Source organism: Doryrhamphus excisus, linkage group LG11 (genome assembly GCF_037039965.1).
Source record: "Doryrhamphus excisus strain RoL-2023G ecotype Guam linkage group LG11, RoL_Dexc_Guam_v1.1, whole genome shotgun sequence".
In the NCBI taxonomy this organism is placed as follows: Eukaryota; Metazoa; Chordata; class Actinopteri; order Syngnathiformes; family Syngnathidae; genus Doryrhamphus; species Doryrhamphus excisus.
Genome location: NC_136367.1, coordinates 6,415,621 through 6,433,468, shown reverse-complemented (window position 1 = coordinate 6,433,468; position 17,848 = coordinate 6,415,621). Strand labels below are relative to the sequence as shown.

The following is a 17,848-nucleotide window of genomic DNA, read 5'->3' as shown; positions in this document are numbered from 1 at the left end:
GGGAAACGAGCACAATGAGCACCTGTGAGGGACGCGTGTTTGTACCAAGGGAGGTTGCCCATGAACTTCTACTCACCCACTGACACCTTCACTGGCTGAGTCCTCTGCAGGACCACCACAGGCTCGCTTGGCGTGAGGCCTTTCAGGGCAAACAGGCTGACCTGGTACTCCATGTCTGGCGAGAGGTCCCGGACCACCACTGAGGTCTGGCTCTGGCCCACGTACAGCTCCTGACGCTTGCCACCAGCCATCATGGGGATCATCTGCACCTTGTACCCAGAAACGTCACCGACGGATGCGCTCCAGCTCATCCTCATGGTCTTTGAGGCCACCTCCAGGACCTGAAGGTTGGAGGCAGGCTCGACGACTGCAAGGAACCACAGAGTGGACATTGTGAACACACAAATAACTTACATGTGAAAGATCTTGACAAGATCTCACCTTCTTCTCCACTGGCCAGGGAGCTGAGCTGATCTTCAACGCCCGCACACACCTGACCGATGACCTCCCTCTGAACATTCTGGATGCTGTCCAAGGCGGCCACTGTAAAAATGTGACTTCTGGAAGGAGATGAGGCCAGCTCCTTCAGCTTCTCCTGATCACTCCCCTGGATTCCTACAACGTGGGAGGAAGTGACTTCAGTGACTTCCTTCTCCTTCATCTCTGCTTTCTATTACGCCTCACGGAGACAAGTATTTGGACCACTGAAGACAAAGTTGAGTCTTTGCAGCCACGAGTGTGTGAGGTCAGAGGTCACAAGATGTTGCATCTGTTCTAGTTCTTCCACACCAAACTCCTCTGTGCAGCATAGTTGGTAATGTAGCGTACATGCACTATTTTGGAGCAGGTAAAAAGTGCGCCCAATTTTTTTTAAATGGGCATGGAATTTAAATATATACAATATGTACTGTACACATTTACAGTATGTACTGTACACAGTACAGTGTCTAGTGTACTTTGTGGCACAGTGTACATTTTATGTATCATTCTCTTTGCACTGTAGCTTTGGTGTTGTACTGTAAGAAAATGTGTGTGTGTGTGTGTGTGTGTGTGTCTACGTGGGGTAAGTAGAGCCCCCTTCAGGTTGTTCCCCGGCGGTGCTTTTATCTCTTCCAGCTGAAGATGAGCTGATTGTTTATCTCAGCGCCATGGCAACAGAACACTTGTGTTTCTGCGTCCACTTTGTGGAAAGGCTGACGGCGCTCACATTCCTGCTTTCCCCCATTAACCGTGAAAGAATCTAAGCAGGATTGCACTCCTGTTGCTAAGGAGCAAAAAGGAAGCAGAAAAAAGAAGAAGGTTGTGTTGTGGCGGCGTACCGACAACAAAGATCTCCACGCCTGCGTTTCTCAGCCGCCTGGCGGAACGTTGCGCGGAATCTTCCCACTGGCCGTCTGTTAGGATCAGCAGCACTTTGGGAAAAGCCGTCCTGGCGCCCGCCGCCTCCGTGAAGGTGTTGGCCAACAGATAATCTAGAGCGTCACCTGCAGCAATCAAACACAAAGACACGAATAAAGAAATGTTTATCATATTTTCATGCTTAATTGCCCCCCCCTGGTTATAACGCATTCATGTAACGGTGTTACGCTCACCTGTTCTGGCGGGGTATCGGTGGTGCGCCAGCGAGCTGATGGCGTGCATCACAGTGGGTCGGCTCATGTGTTGGTCCAGTCTGAACCCGGTGGGCGTGTCCCCGCCGTATTGAACCACTCCCACACGTGTTTTGTCTTCACCGATGTGGAAGGAGCCGGCCACGGCCGCCACGAAACTGCGAACGCTTTTGAAGTTGCTGCGGCTGGCGTCCACCAGGAAGACCACGTCTGCCACGGCGCTCACGGAGCATTCTGGAAAAAATTGAACAGCAATCAGACATCACGTATTCTCTGGTGTTTTGTCACCAACCGTCACGCTTTCCACTTCTCGGCACATTTCTGGCATCTTTAGCCATAATTATCACAATGGCGGCTGTCGAGGGTGATACTTTTTAAGCGTCCATCTCAATATTGGAGTAGTAAGAGTGTACTGCATTTTTCCGTTCTTCTCAGTGTACTCAGCCTATGAAAAAGACTTACTGAGGGAGGTGGAGTCTGGTCTTCTCGACGGCCCTCGCGAGGCGCCGCCCGACTCAACTGCAAAGGAAAAATCATCTTAAAATTGGAGCTAAAAAACGAGCTGTCGGTATGTCACATGACACCTTTTCAGCATCACAACCGGCAGATCCAGGCACTCACTTGTGATCTGGCCCGAGATGGGAAGACTTTCCTCTGAGCCAGAGTACGCCGATATGCTAACAGAATATTCCACATCTGCATTAAGGTCGGAGATGGAGGTTGTGGTGGCCGACGGCGCCAAAGCAAATTCTCGTGTTAGTTCTCCTGCGGGGAAGAAAAAAAACAAACACCATGACGTGAAACGTTCATCACCCGCCCCTGCCAAACGAGACGCTTGAAAAATGTCTCTTCTCAATAGCAAGCTTTCCATTTACATTACTGACAAATCTGGAGCAGATTAGGATCAGACCTGATTTGACCCTGCATAGCTCCACGTTGGAACCTTTAGAATGTAAACGGAATGGCGACAGGAACAACATGGAGATTTAAATACGTCACTTCAAGCATGTTTTCATGTTTTAAAACACTTCCACATTTCGACACTTTAGCGTGGGCACACCCACTCCGCTGTGATTGGTCACACTCCCAAACTACTTCCTGACGACTACGAACAACACTTTCTATTATAGCGGGCATAGGAGTTGATAATGAATAATTAGAGCTAATTATGAACTCAAACGGTAGGTACCTCTCGTGCTCCTCCTACCTCGCCTGCCCGAGGAGGAGCACTCATTGTCAGACACACTTTGTCAAAGGCACCGCTGGTGCCGTGGAGTTCAGAAGCCGGACGTGAGGGCGGCGCGTTTACTAACTGAAGACAATCTTGGCAAAACGTTAGTGGAAATGATTGTCATGATACGTTTTTTTGCGGAACTACCATGTTCCAGACGGTGAACACTGTGGTTCTCTCCATCTCCGTGGATGCAAAGCGTGTCCGACATGAATGCGCCTTTCCCGGCGAGAGCGAACGCTTCCGGCTTCAGCAACAGTTTGGCAGATATTTTACATTCATATTCACAAAAACAGTCCCATGTGAAAATATTTTAGCTTCCCTTGTAAACAGAGAAGCAGAGCTTGGGGGAGGGTGGAGAGCTTGTGGCTTACAGGCACGCCCATATTAGGAGGTCTACCCCTCTGTGACATCACAAAGGGGCAGTTTAACCACGCCTTTTGAAACAGAGCATTTTCCAAATGTGCAAACCTCTTTATCTGAAACTTTGGCATGGTTCAACACCAGAATACAACATTCTAACTACACTTATAGGTCAGGGAATTGGAAAAATCATAATATGTCCCCTTTAACACGTCCATGTTTTGACATTTTTGTGCTTTATTTTTTCAATGATTTAAAATTTTAATCCTTAAACCTTTCAACAAGTTCACGTTTCAAAGTTTTAGTGCTTTAACATTTCAATGATTGGATATTTCCACCTTTTAGGGTTTTAACGTTTAACAATTTAACATTTCCAGGTTTAGTACGTGATTTAATGTTGTAATGCTTCTGCGTTTTAATGTTTTAACACTTCATTTATTATTGTTTTCATGTTTTAACATTTGACTTACCGTTACTGTTTTCTCTCTTTAATGTTTTCTTGTTTAGCCCCAAGTAAAAAAAAAAAAAGATGTTTTTCTTGGCAGCATGTGTGTGGCTTCAGAAATAACAACAAAGTCTTCTTCTTGATTGCAGGGAGTGTCGCTGGTGTCGGACGTGCTCGCGCTCGCTCACCTGTGTCAGAGGTCACGTGTATCCTGTAACCGTCAATGTCGGAGCGTGACCGTTTCCATGACATCTGCACCGTCCTCTCATCCAAAATGTGAAAGGTCAAATGTGAGGGTGGCTCCACTGCGGACACATAAGGTGAAACGTTAAAAAGCTGCCAGTGGATGCGCTGTTGTGTATTTTGTGTTGTTGGATTAGTTTGAACACATAAAACAACTTCCAACACTCCACTACATTCCAGAAGGAAATGGACAGAAGACAAATGAACATTCTAGAAGCAAAGAAAAGCCAAATTTGAAAAAAGGACAACAGAAAGAGAATCCATTGTCCGCTAATTTTCAAAAGTTCTTTTTCCATCATTTTTTTTTTTTTTTACTAGAATGAGGTTGAATTGTATCCACTGGAGTGAAATTTAAAAAAAAATCCTGAGGCTTTTCTTTGCTCACATGAAAATTAAAACATGTTTTCATGTCAAAGGTAAAGTGTTAAAAACTACAAGGCGGATCCCAGCATCAATCCAACTGCTGGGAGTTGAATTGTAACTGACGCTGGATCGAGTTCTGGTTCTGGTCTCCCCACAGGCCTGGAGTCCGTGAACAAAGGTCAAAGGTGGTGTGACGTGACCGACCTCCGTCATGCATGTGTACATGAAAAGTTGTTGGCAACAACTTGTGGACAAAAAGTGTCATGTACACAAAGACCGTGTGTTCTTCACCAATATTTCAAGGTGATATTCTTCAGGTTGACGTTGTCACTACGCAATCCGTACCGAAAACACAATCCTTTCTGCACATGTGCAAAACGCCTCTGCTCGCAAGGGAATGTTTGGATGAATGGAAGGTACTCTAAGTAACTTCTAAGAAAAAGTTTACATTAAATATGATGGCATTTTGAGGTTTGTTTTTGATTGTTTATTTGTATTTATTTATGCAAATCTATTTGTTTTCCTTTGTTTGCTACGTCTATATGAAGTATAGCGAGTGACAATGTATTCAGAAATGTCAAAAATACCAATATCACAGTATGCGACCGCCCCCCAAAAAATTGAGTGGAGAAAGTGACGTAGATCTCGCGCATGTGCAGAACCAATCCTGTTGCCAGTACGGATGGAGTAGTAACAGGCGTGGAAAAGCACTACCTAGCTAGCTAGCTAGCTTCATTACACATTATAATCTTTCGTAGTAAACCATAATTACAATCTCTGTTATAAGTGTCGTAAATAACTAACTCGGGACTCTAACTCAAAGATTCTAAAGGCGCAATTAACTCATTTTTGCTGACAGAATCTTCTTGCAATTAGCGTAACTGTACTGTGTCACGTGACTTAGCCTTACCTAGCTAGACTTGCCTAGCGTTAGCTACACTCTAATGCACAATCATACCAAGAAATATGCTAGCAAGCTGTCACTTCTTAGCGTTTGGTGACAAAAAATGCTTACAAAAGCGAAATTCAAGATTCTAGTTCCAGCTTTTATTCTCTCTTCATGTCTTTCCTGAATCTTGTAGAAGCTTTGGTGAACCCCAGCAACCTCTTGGGTGAAGAATATCACAGTGAAATATTGCCATCAAGTCTAGATTGAGGTCCAGACTTGAGCGGGAGCTGACATGGCGGCAACAATGGAGGAACACCAACCTTGGCCAAGACGCTTCTTCTGCCTCCACAACATTACTAAAGTGTCCAGAAGACGTGCGCGTTTCATCCAGATGACGCCAATAAATGTTTGGTTCCTTATAAAAACACTTCAAACTAAATCAAGACTGCTTTTTCACTCAACTTTTTGTCAAGTGTATTTAGACTTTCGCTCCTTTACTTGACAGGCTGACTTTAAGCACGAGCTCCTCCTAGCGGCCACCCGTGTTATTACCGGAATGCCCGCTGCTGTTTTTCATGGAAATCATCAAATTATGCATCATAACGTTTCATATAAGGATAACAGGAAATATCACATAGAACAACAGGCATTTAACAATAAAACAAATGAAAATATATAGCAATATAAAAACAGGAAATATAGATATAACAATAAATAAAATTAAACATTATGGTATAATCAGATATTTTTAATGCAATACTTAAAAATATGCATTTGTGGTCTCAAATACATAAATAAATAAATAATCACCCACCCCACACACACTCACACACACTTGCTTTCTCCTCAGTTTTTATTGACAACTACAGTAAGAGGCACTAGGAAAGGCAGAGGTGAAAGGTCACATGTGCTGAGGGTGTGGGGGGTGGTCTTACCTTGGTCCTGGGCCTGGCATGAGCAGGACAGCAATAGCGCCAGTAGGGCAGTGAGAACCACAGACGGAGCGCTTTTCATTTTCACCTCCTGTGGATCACCACAGCATGGAGATAGCTGCCAGGAGGACACCAAGTGAGAAGAGCAAAAGTGTCGGATGAGAACTCTAAAAGCATTAAAAAAAATAACACTAATGATGTAATAATGAGAACCTCAGAAGGTTCTGGTCCGAAATAAATCCTAAAAGACCTCAGACTGACCTGGAGATTGGCTTGGAATCTTCTCAAAGGTGACCAAAAGTGTGTCAAAGGAGGAGGAAGAATGGGTTCGGATCAGCGAGTTGGTCCGAGGTCCAAGTCCCGAGAGCTCAGCGGGCGACGTGGAGTCTTCCTCCAAGTGGGCCGAGTCTCCTCTCTGCGCGCTACTTAACGGGGGGAGGGGGAGGGGCGGGGTGCCCACACACCACACCGAACCGGACCAGAACTCGCACTTGGAAACTTTGAGATGGTTTAGTGCATTCCATTGTGCTGATGGGGCGGGAAAATGTGACAAAGAAGTGCGCTCATAGAAAAACTTCAACTTGGAGCCAGTATTACTGTTAGGAACTCATATCAATAACTTCAACTCTACCCAAGTCTACCCGGGTCCACCATCATTACACACCTCGTCACGTGCTCCGTGCAACACCTGAGACAGCCTCGAGTCCGAAAAATAAACCCTTCCATCCTCCCTCAACGGCCTCTAGCCTCTAACTTCAACACGACCACTCATAGTGGACCAACGGATAGCAGGTGGGCTGAGATTATGGACCAAGGTTTGGACGTCTGTGTGTCCCAACCCTGGGCAGACGTTATGGGACGGCGTGACATATGAAGTGTCTTCCAAATGGCCACAACATAGTAAAAGCATTTGGAAACAGCGACCTCCAGCGGCAACACACCGCCATCAACGCAGCATCGCAGGCTGAACTGTATTATTAAAGCTGCGGAAAGACATCTCACTTGGACAAAAATAAGCATTATATATATTGTTAAAAATACTATTGAATAATACTGCACAGATAGTTAGCATCATCTTTACATGTAGGAATTGTCCATTGTCTGAATGGTGGTTGTGTATATCTGTCCTGTGATTGGCTGGTGACCAGACCAGCTGGGATAGGCTCCAGCTCACGATGAGGAATCTTCACAGCTTGTATAAACACTTGCCTTTGACATTTTCCACCGTAAGCTGCCGACTCTTTACTCCTACCCGTGAACGGGGGTCACATGACTTCAACGTATGACATCACAGTTGCTCACCAGTCATCTTGCAGTCAGCCCAGGAAGAATTTCCATTGTGAATCAATCCAATGCACGTCTCTGTCTCGGTTGTTGCACTTGCATACTTACACTTAAGCCTATAGGGTGCAGAAGTTCACACCTGCACACTTAAGAGTTCATATTCAGAAATATGGACAAACACGGAATGCCAGTACTTGGATGATACACTCAAAACGCTGTGTGTGCAGCGACTGGCACTCAGGCGCCATCTTTGCTACGTGGCAGCAGAAGAGGGACTAACTTGAAAGCAGTGGAAAGTAGTGGATTGTCAAAGAAGGTATAGTAAATATTGTGATGATAATTTCCAGTAATGACACTCATGAACCAAGTACTTACTGAAGAGTAGTTACCGAAGTGTACTGACTCATGAAAAAAAACGTTGACAAGTTTAGACTTTTAATTGATCCTCAGGAAGAAATAAATATTGATCCCATGAACATCATCTTTTTTACAACACGCGGACGACGTATACACCGAGTCAGTCTTTCTTCTGAGGGTATGACGCCTTCACCAGCTCGTACAACACGTAGCCCACACCTGTGCACATCAACACGCATGTGAGGAGGTTTCCGGCGAGGCTTTTTCGTCACTCGCTTTTCACAACACTTACCCAGGACGGTCAGCGCCATGGTGGTTCTGTAAAGCAAAGCGTCGGTCGTTCCGCCTTTTAGATGGACGGGGAGGCCATTGTCCTCCTGCAGGGAAGAAGACGTTAAAATGTGCTATCCTCCTGGGTCCCAAATGACATAAGAACACCACCATCGGCTAGCATACGGTAGCTTTCAGAGAGCAAACCGGCAAAAAAAGGACTATATTAACAATTGCCAGTTAAATTGAAGCAGCCCCTTTAAGTCACATGATATCTCACACAGGAATGTCGTGAGGGCTTATCATCAAATTACTGCAGAACTTTTAAAATCAAGTCAAGCTTGCAGAATAAGAAAAATACTACAATATATCAACATGTACGCTATTCATCATCACACTTTATGCAAGCAGCCGCACATTTCCATTCCACAAAAGACAACTCGATGAATCTTTGTCTGCTTGGCTGTGCACACTTCCACTTGATTGGCGGCTGTGGTTTCTGGACGGCGACAAGCCACCGCAGCGCTTTAAGTTTAAACTTTGTGGCCAACGTGGATTGTGTGCGGAAAGTCATCAGGTTCAGAGTCTTCTTGGTGTCTGTGCTAAAACACTTTGTGTCTCAATTTGTGTACTTATACTTTGCCCTTAGACCATTAAATCTGAAAACGTTATAACCTACAGTCCCTTTACAAGCATGACTAATATTTTCAATATTATATAATCATCAAATCAAACGTGTTATTCATGCTCATGATGCCACCAGTTTGTGTTGTCCCTGTAGAAGAAATAAGTCTGACCTGGAACAGTTTCTGGTTCTTGGGGACCTGATTGTCCACCTGACGCCGAGAAGAGCTGCAGATGGTCCGCCGCGCCACCTGCTGGAGGGCCTGGGAACAACAGCACAGCCGTCGTGTATAAGGAAACGCAGACCATGTGAACACATTTGATAACAATTGGTGTTGTTCTTTGTAGTTTAACACGCCGTGGTATGCTACAATGTTACAAGACCAAACAGCTAAAAAATAAAGAGAAGTTATGTCATAGCGACAACATTAGCCGCCTTTGACCGCTAGCTAGCACTTTGAGGCTAAATGCAGCTCGGTGTACTCTTCCATTACAAATCTACAAAACAATATACGACCCAAAACTAACTAAACCCTTACAAAAGTAGAATGGCAATCAAACTAAAATACTGTCTTACAAATATGCTTCTATTCATCGTTAGCGTCGTCCGTAGTCGTCTTTCTGGCACAAGGACATCAAACTACTTCCTGTTGCTCTTCTTCGCCAATCTTAACGACCTCATTTGCTCACCGCACGCTCTGCTGCCCCCTTTGGTCGCAACTGGTACTACCTGACTCACTTTATAACGTCCAGATAATTACCACCATTGCAATATTCATACCAGTCGACTATCCTGCGTTTTCCACGGGAAACTATCGTATTTTGCCTACTTTCCATGCGCCCCCTCTTTTTAAATTGAATGTAAAAAAAATCTCTGCTTCCAGTCAGTATTATATGTAACGATGATTTTCAGAGTGAAGTTACTGCAAGTGAGTGATTTAACATTAACCATCATACAAATGGCTTAGGTGTTCATGTCGTCTATTGATGGAGTCGGCCTCAGTCCTCCTGACATTGTTTTAAGTGTACACTTAATAATACAAATTGTTCATGTTGTCCTTACCACGCTGATAAAAATACACGCTGATAACACACATACACTGATGCACACAATCTCACAAAAACACACAATCTCGCAAACACGCACTTAAAGACAAAGTACGATTTAAATTTGAGACAAAAAACATTTGTTTTGTTCTTCGTAAAAAAAGTGTATGTTTAGGGGTGTGCGGGTGTGTGTCCGTGTGTGTGTGTATGGGCATCGTACTGTGCGTGCTGCAGGACACTCTGGCCGAGTGGGTCTAAATGAAGACGTGTTAGGGATTGGGATCATGATAACGAGTCTGGCATCTTCCTAAAATGGACCGGTGACAGTAAAAGGTCTCCTATGTGACCTCTCCTTGTCTCCTCAGACAAAATTAGCGTCCACCTTTTTTTCTCCTTTTCTTGGCTCCTCTCCTTATTGGGTGTCGCGGGTGTCTTTAAAAGCGTATTTGTGCCGCCTCTCAACACAGTCCGGCTTCACCTGGTTTCTCTACTCAGTCCTGTGAGTCGTCTTGAAAATGTCAGATGCAATGATGGCAGAGTTCGGGAAAGCCGCTCCGTATCTGAGGAAGTCCGACAAGGAACGCTTGGAAGCTCAGACGAGGCAATTCGACATAAAAACCGAATGCTTCGTGGTGGATGACAAGGAGGAGTACGTGAAGGGACAAATCCAAAGCAAAGACGGAGGAACGGTGAAGGTGAAGAAGGAGGACGGGACGACAGTGACCGTCAAGGAGGCGGACGTCCACCCGCAGAACCCCCCCAAGTTTGATAAGATCGAAGACATGGCGATGTTCACCTTCCTCCACGAGCCGGCGGTGCTGTTTAATCTGAAAGAGCGCTACGCCGCCTGGATGATCTACACCTACTCTGGCCTCTTCTGCGTCACGGTCAACCCGTACAAGTGGCTTCCCGTCTACGACGCCGAGGTGGTGGCCGCCTACAGAGGGAAGAAGAGGAGTGAAGCTCCACCGCACATCTTCTCCATATCGGACAACGCCTACCAGTACATGCTGGCCGACAGGGAGAACCAGTCGGTCCTCATCACCGGAGAATCCGGGGCTGGCAAGACCGTCAACACCAAGAGGGTCATCCAATATTTTGCCAGCATTGCCGCCGTCGGCGGAGGAGGCAAAAAAGACTCCAGCAAAGGGACGCTGGAAGATCAGATCATCCAGGCTAATCCGGCACTAGAGGCCTTCGGTAATGCCAAAACCCTGAGGAACGACAACTCTTCTCGCTTTGGAAAGTTCATCAGAATCCACTTCGGGACCAGTGGGAAGCTGTCCTCCGCAGACATCGAGACCTACCTGCTGGAGAAGTCCCGCGTCACCTTTCAGCTCAAAGCTGAACGAAACTACCACATCTTCTACCAGATCCTGTCCAATCAGAAGCCGGACCTTCTGGACATGTTGCTGATCACCAACAACCCCTACGACTACTCCTACATCTCCCAGGGAGAAGTTACGGTGGCCTCCATCAACGACTCCGAAGAGCTGATGGCGACAGACAGCGCCTTTGACGTGCTGGGCTTCACCCCGGAGGAGAAGATGGGGGTCTACAAACTGACGGGCGCCATCATGCACTACGGCAACATGAAGTTCAAGCAGAAGCAGCGTGAGGAGCAAGCCGAGCCAGACGGGACCGAGGCGGCAGACAAATCTGCCTACCTGATGGGGCTCAACTCCGCCGATCTCATCAAAGGGCTGTGCCATCCCCGAGTCAAGGTCGGCAACGAGTACGTGACAAAAGGCCAGAGTGTAGACCAGGTCTACTATGCCATCGGTGCCCTGGCCAAGTCCGTCTACGAGAAGATGTTCAACTGGATGGTGGTCAGAATCAACCAGTCTCTGGACACCAAACAGCACCGGCAGTACTTCATCGGCGTGCTGGACATCGCCGGGTTTGAGATCTTTGATTTCAACACCTTTGAGCAATTGTGCATCAACTTCACGAATGAGAAGCTGCAGCAGTTTTTCAACCACCACATGTTTGTCCTGGAGCAGGAGGAGTACAAGAAGGAGGGGATCGACTGGGAGTTCATCGACTTCGGCATGGACCTGCAAGCTTGTATCGATCTCATTGAAAAGCCCCTGGGGATCATGTCCATTCTGGAGGAAGAATGCATGTTTCCCAAAGCCAGCGACCAGACCTTTAAGTCCAAACTCTACGACAATCATCTGGGCAAGAACAAGATGTTCGAGAAGCCCAGAGCCGCCAAGGGAAAGTCAGAAGCTCATTTTGCTCTGGTCCATTATGCCGGCACCGTGGACTACAACATCTCCGGTTGGCTGGTGAAAAATAAAGACCCCCTCAATGAAACCGTGGTCGGTCTGTACCAGAAGTCGTCACTCAGGCTTCTGAGTGTGTTATTCTCCAGCTACTCGGGTGGCGACGGCGGAGACAAGGGAGGCAAAGGAGCCAAGAAAAAAGGCTCCTCCTTCCAGACGGTGTCGGCTCTTCACAGAGAAAACCTCAACAAGCTCATGACCAACCTGAAGACCACACATCCCCACTTTGTACGCTGCCTGATCCCAAATGAGAAGAAGACTCCTGGAGTCATGGACAACGCCCTGGTCATGCACCAGCTGCGCTGTAATGGTGTTCTCGAAGGCATCCGAATTTGCAGGAAGGGTTTTCCGAACCGCGTCCTATACGGAGACTTCAAACAGAGGTACCGGATCCTCAACGCCTCCGCCATCCCGGAGGGTCAGTTCATCGACTGCAAGAAGAGTGCGGAGAAGCTGCTGTCGTCTCTGGACATCGACCACACGCAGTACAAGTTCGGTCACACCAAAGTCTTCTTCAAAGCCGGCCTACTGGGGACTCTGGAGGAAATGCGAGATGAACAACTCTCGCGAATCATCACAAGAATCCAGGCCAACGCCCGTGCGCTGTTGATGAGGGCGGAGTTCGCCAAGCTGGTGGAGCGCAGAGATGCTCTTCTGGTTGTCCAGTGGAACCTTCGCTCCTTCCTGAGTGTCAAGAACTGGCCGTGGATGAAGCTCTTCTTCAAGATCAAACCCCTGTTGAAGAGCGCCGAATCGGAGAAAGAGATGGCCAACATGAAAGACGAGTTCAATAAGCTGAAGGAAGCGCTGGAAAAATCTGAAGCGCGTCGAAAGGAGCTGGAGGAGAAAATAGTGACTCTTCTCCAAGAGAAGAATGACTTGACTCTGCAAATTCAGTCGGAGCAGGACACCCTAACAGACGCCGAGGAACGATGCGAGCAGCTCATCAAGAGCAAGATTCAACTGGAGGCGAAGCTCAAGGAGATGAGCGAGAGACTGGAGGACGAGGAGGAACTAAATGCGGACCTGACGGCCAAGAAACGGAAGCTGGAAGACGAGTGCTCTGAGTTAAAGAAAGACATTGATGACCTTGAGCTGACATTGGCCAAGGTTGAGAAAGAGAAGCACGCCACAGAGAACAAGGTGAAGAACCTGACAGAGGAGATGGCGTCCCAGGACGAGAACATCATGAAGCTCACCAAAGAGAAGAAAGCTCTGCAGGAGGCCCACCAGCAGACACTGGATGACCTTCAGAGTGAGGAGGACAAAGCCAACAGTCTGAACAAATCCAAGGTGAAGCTGGAGCAGCAGGTGGATGACCTGGAGGGCTCCTTGGAGCAAGAGAAGAAAATCCGGATGGAGCTGGAGCGGTCGAAGCGGAAGCTCGAGGGGGACGTGAAGCTGACCCAAGAGAGTTTGATGGATTTGGAAAACGACAAGCAGCAGCTGGAGGAAAAGCTGAAGAAGAAAGACTTTGAGGTTTCCCAGGTCACCTCCAGGCTGGAGGACGAGCAGGTTGCTTCAGGGCAGCTCCAAAAGAAGCTGAAAGAAAACCAGGCGAGGATCGAGGAGCTGGAGGAGGAGCTGGACGCCGAGCGTGCAGCTCGAGCCAAAGTGGAGAAGCAGCGCTCAGATCTTTCCCGCGAGCTGGAAGACATCAGCGAGCGTCTGGAGGAGGCCGGTGGAGCCACGTCAGCACAGGTGGAGCTCAACAAGAGGAGAGACACCGAATTCCAAAAGCTCCGCAGAGATCTGGAGGAGTCCACCCTTCAGCACGAAGCCACCGCCGCTGCGCTGAGGAAGAAGCACGCAGACAGCGTGGCCGAACTGGGCGAGCAGATCGATAACTTGCAGCGGGTTAAGCAGAAGCTGGAGAAGGAAAAAAGCGAGCTCAAGCTGGAGCTGGACGACTTTGCATCGAGCATGGAGAGCGTGGCCAAGAACAAATCCAACGTGGAGAAGACGTGCCGAACAATGGAGGACGCCATGACGGAGTACAAAAGCAAATACGAGGAGGCTCAAAGGTCCATCAATGACATGACCACCCAGCGGGCCAAGCTGCTTGCTGAGAACAGCGAGTTTGGACGTCAGATGGAAGAGAAGGACTGTCTGATATCTCAGCTGACCAGGGGGAAGAACTCCTACAACCAGCAGGTAGAAGACCTACGCAGACAACTGGAGGAGGAAGTCAAGGCCAAGAACGCCCTCGCCCACGCTGTGCAATCTGCTCGCCACGACTGTGATCTGCTTCGAGAACAGTTTGAAGAGGAGCAGGAGGCCAAGGCTGAGCTACAGAGAGCTCTGTCCAAATCCAACACAGAGGTCTCGGCTTGGAGGACCAAGTACGAAACCGATGCCATCCAGAGAACCGAAGAGTTGGAGGAAGCGAAAAAGAAGCTGGTCCAGAGATTGCAGGAGGCGGAGGAGGCCATCGAGGCGGCCAATGCCAAGTGTTCGTCCCTTGAGAAGACCAAGCACCGACTCCAGAATGAGATCGAGGACCTGATGCTGGACCTGGAGAGGTCCAATGCAGCTTCTGCGGCGTTGGATAAAAAACAACGGGCTTTCGACAAAATCTTGGCAGAGTGGAAGCAAAAGTTCGAGGAGTCGCAATGTGAGCTGGAAGCCTCCCAGAAGGAGGCCAGATCTCTCAGCACCGAGCTCTTCAAGCTAAGAAATGCTTACGAGGAGTCCCTGGATCATCTGGAGACCACAAAGAGAGAGAACAAGAACCTGCAGGAGGAGATCTCCGACCTCAGCGACCAGCTAGGCGAGGGCGGCAGAAGTGCTTGTGAACTTGAAAAAATGAGGAAGCAACTTGAGCAGGAAAAGGCGGAGCTCCAGTCAGCACTGGAGGAGGCCGAAGGTTCCCTGGAGCATGAGGAGAGCAAGATCCTGCGAGTCCAGTTGGAATTCAACCAAGTGAAGGCCGACATGGAGCGGAAACTGGCAGAGAAAGATGAGGAAACGGAGCAGGCCAAAAGAACCTACCAGCGAATGGTGGACTCGCTCCAGTCCTCTCTGGAGTCTGAGACCAGGAGCCGCAATGAAGCGCTGAGAGTGAAAAAAAAGATGGAGGGCGACCTCAACGAGATGGAGATCCAGCTCAGCCAAGCAAACAGGCAGGCGGTCGACGCCCAGAAGCAGCTGAAGACCCTCCAAGTCTTCCTGAAGGACACCCAGCTGCAGCTGGACGACACCCAGCACGGGAACGATGACCTTCGGGAGAACATCGCCGTCCTGGAACGTCGAAACAACTTGATTCAAGCCGAGCTGGAGGAGGTGAGGGCCGTCCTGGAGCAGACGGAGAGAAGTCGCAAACTGGCCGAGCAGGAGCTGACCGACTCGACAGAGCGCATGCAACTCCTCCACTCCCAAAACACCAGCCTGATCAACCAGAAGAAGAAGCAGGAGGCCGACCTCCTCCACCTGCAGAATGAAATGGAGGAGGTCATCCAAGAGAATCGCAACGCCGAGGAAAAGGCGAAGAAGGCCATCACAGATGCGGCCATGATGGCTGAAGAGCTGAAGAAGGAGCAGGACACGAGCGCACATCTGGAGCGCATGAAGAAGAACATGGAGCAAACCATCAAAGACCTGCAGCACCGTCTGGATGAGGCCGAGCAGGTCGCAATGAAGGGCGGCAAGAAGCAACTCCAGAAACTGGAGGCTCGAATCAAGGATCTCGAGAACGAGCTGGAGGCGGAGCAGCGGCGAGGAATCGAGTCAGTCAAAGGCATTCGCAAGTACGAACGCCGCATCAAAGAACTCACCTACCAGAGCGAGGAAGACCGCAAGAACGTGGCTCGCCTCCAGGACTTGGTGGACAAGCTGCAGGTCAAGGTGAAGTCCTACAAACGTGCCGCAGAGGAGGCCGAAGAAGCGGCCAACGGCAACGTGGCTAAAGTACGCAAGCTGCAGCACGAGCTGGATGAAGCTCAGGAGCGGGCCGACGTGGCAGAGTCACAGGTCAACAAGCTGAGGGCCAAGACCAGGGATGGAGTCGCCAAGAAAGGCCTGGACGAGTGAGGAGCGCCACCGCCGCTAGGTGCGTCCGGTAGCGGTCACATGATTACGTCACATTGAATGTAGCGCTAAGCTAACATAGCACAAGGACTTCAATGCTAACAATGTCATCACGTGTTTGACAGGCGCCTTCCTGACGACGGACGGACCACGTCACGTGACACTTCCTTGTTCAGAGGGCGGCAAGTTACAATCACTGTGATCGAAACCGCATACTACTACTACTCATACTAACTCTTTGAGTATGTGGTGTGTCTACATTACATTCGCCAGAAATGTTGATTATGTATCATCAGCTTACTACTCACACTCAAATTACCCAGGATGCAACGCGACGTGACGACACTGCGAAAAAAAAACGCTGTCTGAACAATGAGCAGCAGGATGGACCAAACGGCGGTGTCAAGCGGGATATATTGCGAGTTGGTTCGCTTCTTGTTTTCAAAGTAAAAGCAGTGATTTATCTCTATGGTTTTCTTTTGTATGAGAAAAGTAAAAGGGTGTTTTATTTTGTGAAAATAACCGAAAGTGCGTTGCTCACTTCGGCTAGCTTAAATTTAGCCGATTTAATCCGAAAGAAATTGTAAATGGTTGGTATTTGGACAAATAAATGGCACACTCTGGATCTAAACGGCCACTTTCTCACCTGATTTTTAAAAAATCTGAATAAATTGATGTATTTAAAGAGTTTAGAGAGAAATCAGCTTCAGCCAGTCGATTTCGGGTCGTGTAGGAGCGCAATGCATTGTGGATTATGTAGTACGCTGTAGTGTAAACGCTTTGCATACTGTCTGATGGATTGGGTATGTAGTGTGGACATGGAAGTATGTAGTATTTAGTACGCGGTTTCGAACACAGCCAATAAGTCACTGCTTTTCAAGGTAGAACAGAAGTAAATTGACACCTTTCATCACAATGCAGCTTCCTGTCTTTTTCTTTAAAATAAGAGTCACTTTTATTGAAGTCACTAATCAACATGGCGACACAAATAAAATGGGTGTGGCCTATCATCAAATCATCACACACACACGTTGTCGTGCTGCAAGTGTTTTATTGCTTCCTGTCCAAAGTGTAGGTCATGTGACCCGATGGGGTTTACAGGGGCTCGATGAGGAAGCCGCTGAAAGTGCTGAGTCTGCTCTGGTCAAAGGTACTCTTGTTGACCCACAAGGTGACCCACAGCTTGTCTCCCGCCTCCAATTCCAGCGTCATGCTGTTGGTGGCGCTGCCGTGCGTTCCCCTGGTGTCGTAGACGGCGAACATGTTGACGCCGTTTTTCAGCACCGCTGCGTTCATCGCGCCAGAGTTTCCCACGCTGGCGGTGAAGATGATGAAGTAGATGCCCTTGACTGGGGCTGTGAAGATGCCTGGGGGGGAGCGGAGGGGGGGGGGGGGGGTCATTGTCACTGTGCTAGCTTACAGTGGATGTAGAGAAATGCTATGCTAGATGTGGTACCTGTGTTGACGTCATAGCCATTACCCACGTTGGTCACCACCCTCTTGAAAACCAGCGTGGTGTCCGTGTTGAAGGGTCCTACGTGGGTCCAGTCTGTGGTGCTGACCAGCGCCGCCGAGAAGGCCACATGCGTTTTGGCTGCGGGATGAAAGGTCGCAGGTCAAGTCTACTCGTTAAGACCTCTTGTCGTTCTGACTTACTTGCTTCTGCGGCATCCCTCTCCAGCTTATCCACACGAACTGCCAGATTCTGGAGGAGGAGCTGTTGTTCTGGGTCAGTCCAGTACTGGCCGCCCATCATCAATTGAGCACGAAGCCCAACTACGATGCACAGCAGCAGGGCCGCTCTGAACCACACACACGCCATCGCTTGACTGTGGAGGTCGGTGGACTCGCTCTGTACGCAACGCTGGACCAACGT

The 17,848-nt window shown here is 48.4% G+C and overlaps 4 protein-coding genes across 5 annotated transcripts in view; 1 reads left to right on the top strand and 3 right to left on the bottom strand.

Annotated features, from left to right (window-relative positions):
- col12a1b (collagen, type XII, alpha 1b) overlaps positions 1–6,501 on the bottom strand; it is a 50,315-nt gene extending 43,814 nt beyond the window's left edge. For both annotated transcript variants that reach the window (XM_078794591.1, XM_078794592.1), the window contains exons 1-9: positions 6,338–6,501; positions 6,080–6,194; positions 3,838–3,954; positions 2,232–2,375; positions 2,073–2,129; positions 1,593–1,844; positions 1,320–1,484; positions 442–615; positions 77–367 (exon numbers count right to left, since the gene is read on the bottom strand). In XM_078794591.1, the coding sequence (XP_078650717.1) occupies positions 77–367; positions 442–615; positions 1,320–1,484; positions 1,593–1,844; positions 2,073–2,129; positions 2,232–2,375; positions 3,838–3,954; positions 6,080–6,158 (1,279 nt within the window). In that variant the 5' untranslated portion in view covers positions 6,159–6,194; positions 6,338–6,501. The remainder of the gene's footprint in view (positions 1–76; positions 368–441; positions 616–1,319; positions 1,485–1,592; positions 1,845–2,072; positions 2,130–2,231; positions 2,376–3,837; positions 3,955–6,079; positions 6,195–6,337) is intronic.
- Positions 6,502–7,778: 1,277 nt separating this feature from the next.
- Positions 7,779–9,351, bottom strand: cox7a2b (cytochrome c oxidase subunit 7A2b). The gene is made up of 4 exons (XM_058065487.2): positions 9,189–9,351; positions 8,785–8,874; positions 8,010–8,094; positions 7,779–7,936 (listed from the first exon to the last, which is right to left on the bottom strand). Exons 1-4 carry the CDS (start codon positions 9,204–9,206, stop codon positions 7,878–7,880), a joined length of 252 nt encoding a protein of 83 aa, XP_057921470.1. The 5' UTR covers positions 9,207–9,351; the 3' UTR covers positions 7,779–7,877.
- Positions 9,352–10,138: 787 nt separating this feature from the next.
- On the top strand, positions 10,139–17,336 carry LOC131123714 (myosin-6). The gene is made up of 2 exons (XM_078794590.1): positions 10,139–15,994; positions 16,098–17,336. The coding sequence occupies exon 1, from the start codon at positions 10,174–10,176 to the stop codon at positions 15,973–15,975; it is 5,802 nt and encodes a 1,933-aa protein (XP_078650716.1). The 5' UTR covers positions 10,139–10,173; the 3' UTR covers positions 15,976–15,994; positions 16,098–17,336.
- LOC131135128 (complement C1q tumor necrosis factor-related protein 3-like) lies at positions 17,004–17,827 on the bottom strand. The gene is made up of 3 exons (XM_058081057.2): positions 17,629–17,827; positions 17,429–17,566; positions 17,004–17,339 (listed from the first exon to the last, which is right to left on the bottom strand). The coding sequence occupies exons 1-3, from the start codon at positions 17,792–17,794 to the stop codon at positions 17,068–17,070; spliced, it is 576 nt and encodes a 191-aa protein (XP_057937040.2). The 5' UTR covers positions 17,795–17,827; the 3' UTR covers positions 17,004–17,067.
- Between the last annotated feature and the right edge of the window lie 21 nt (positions 17,828–17,848).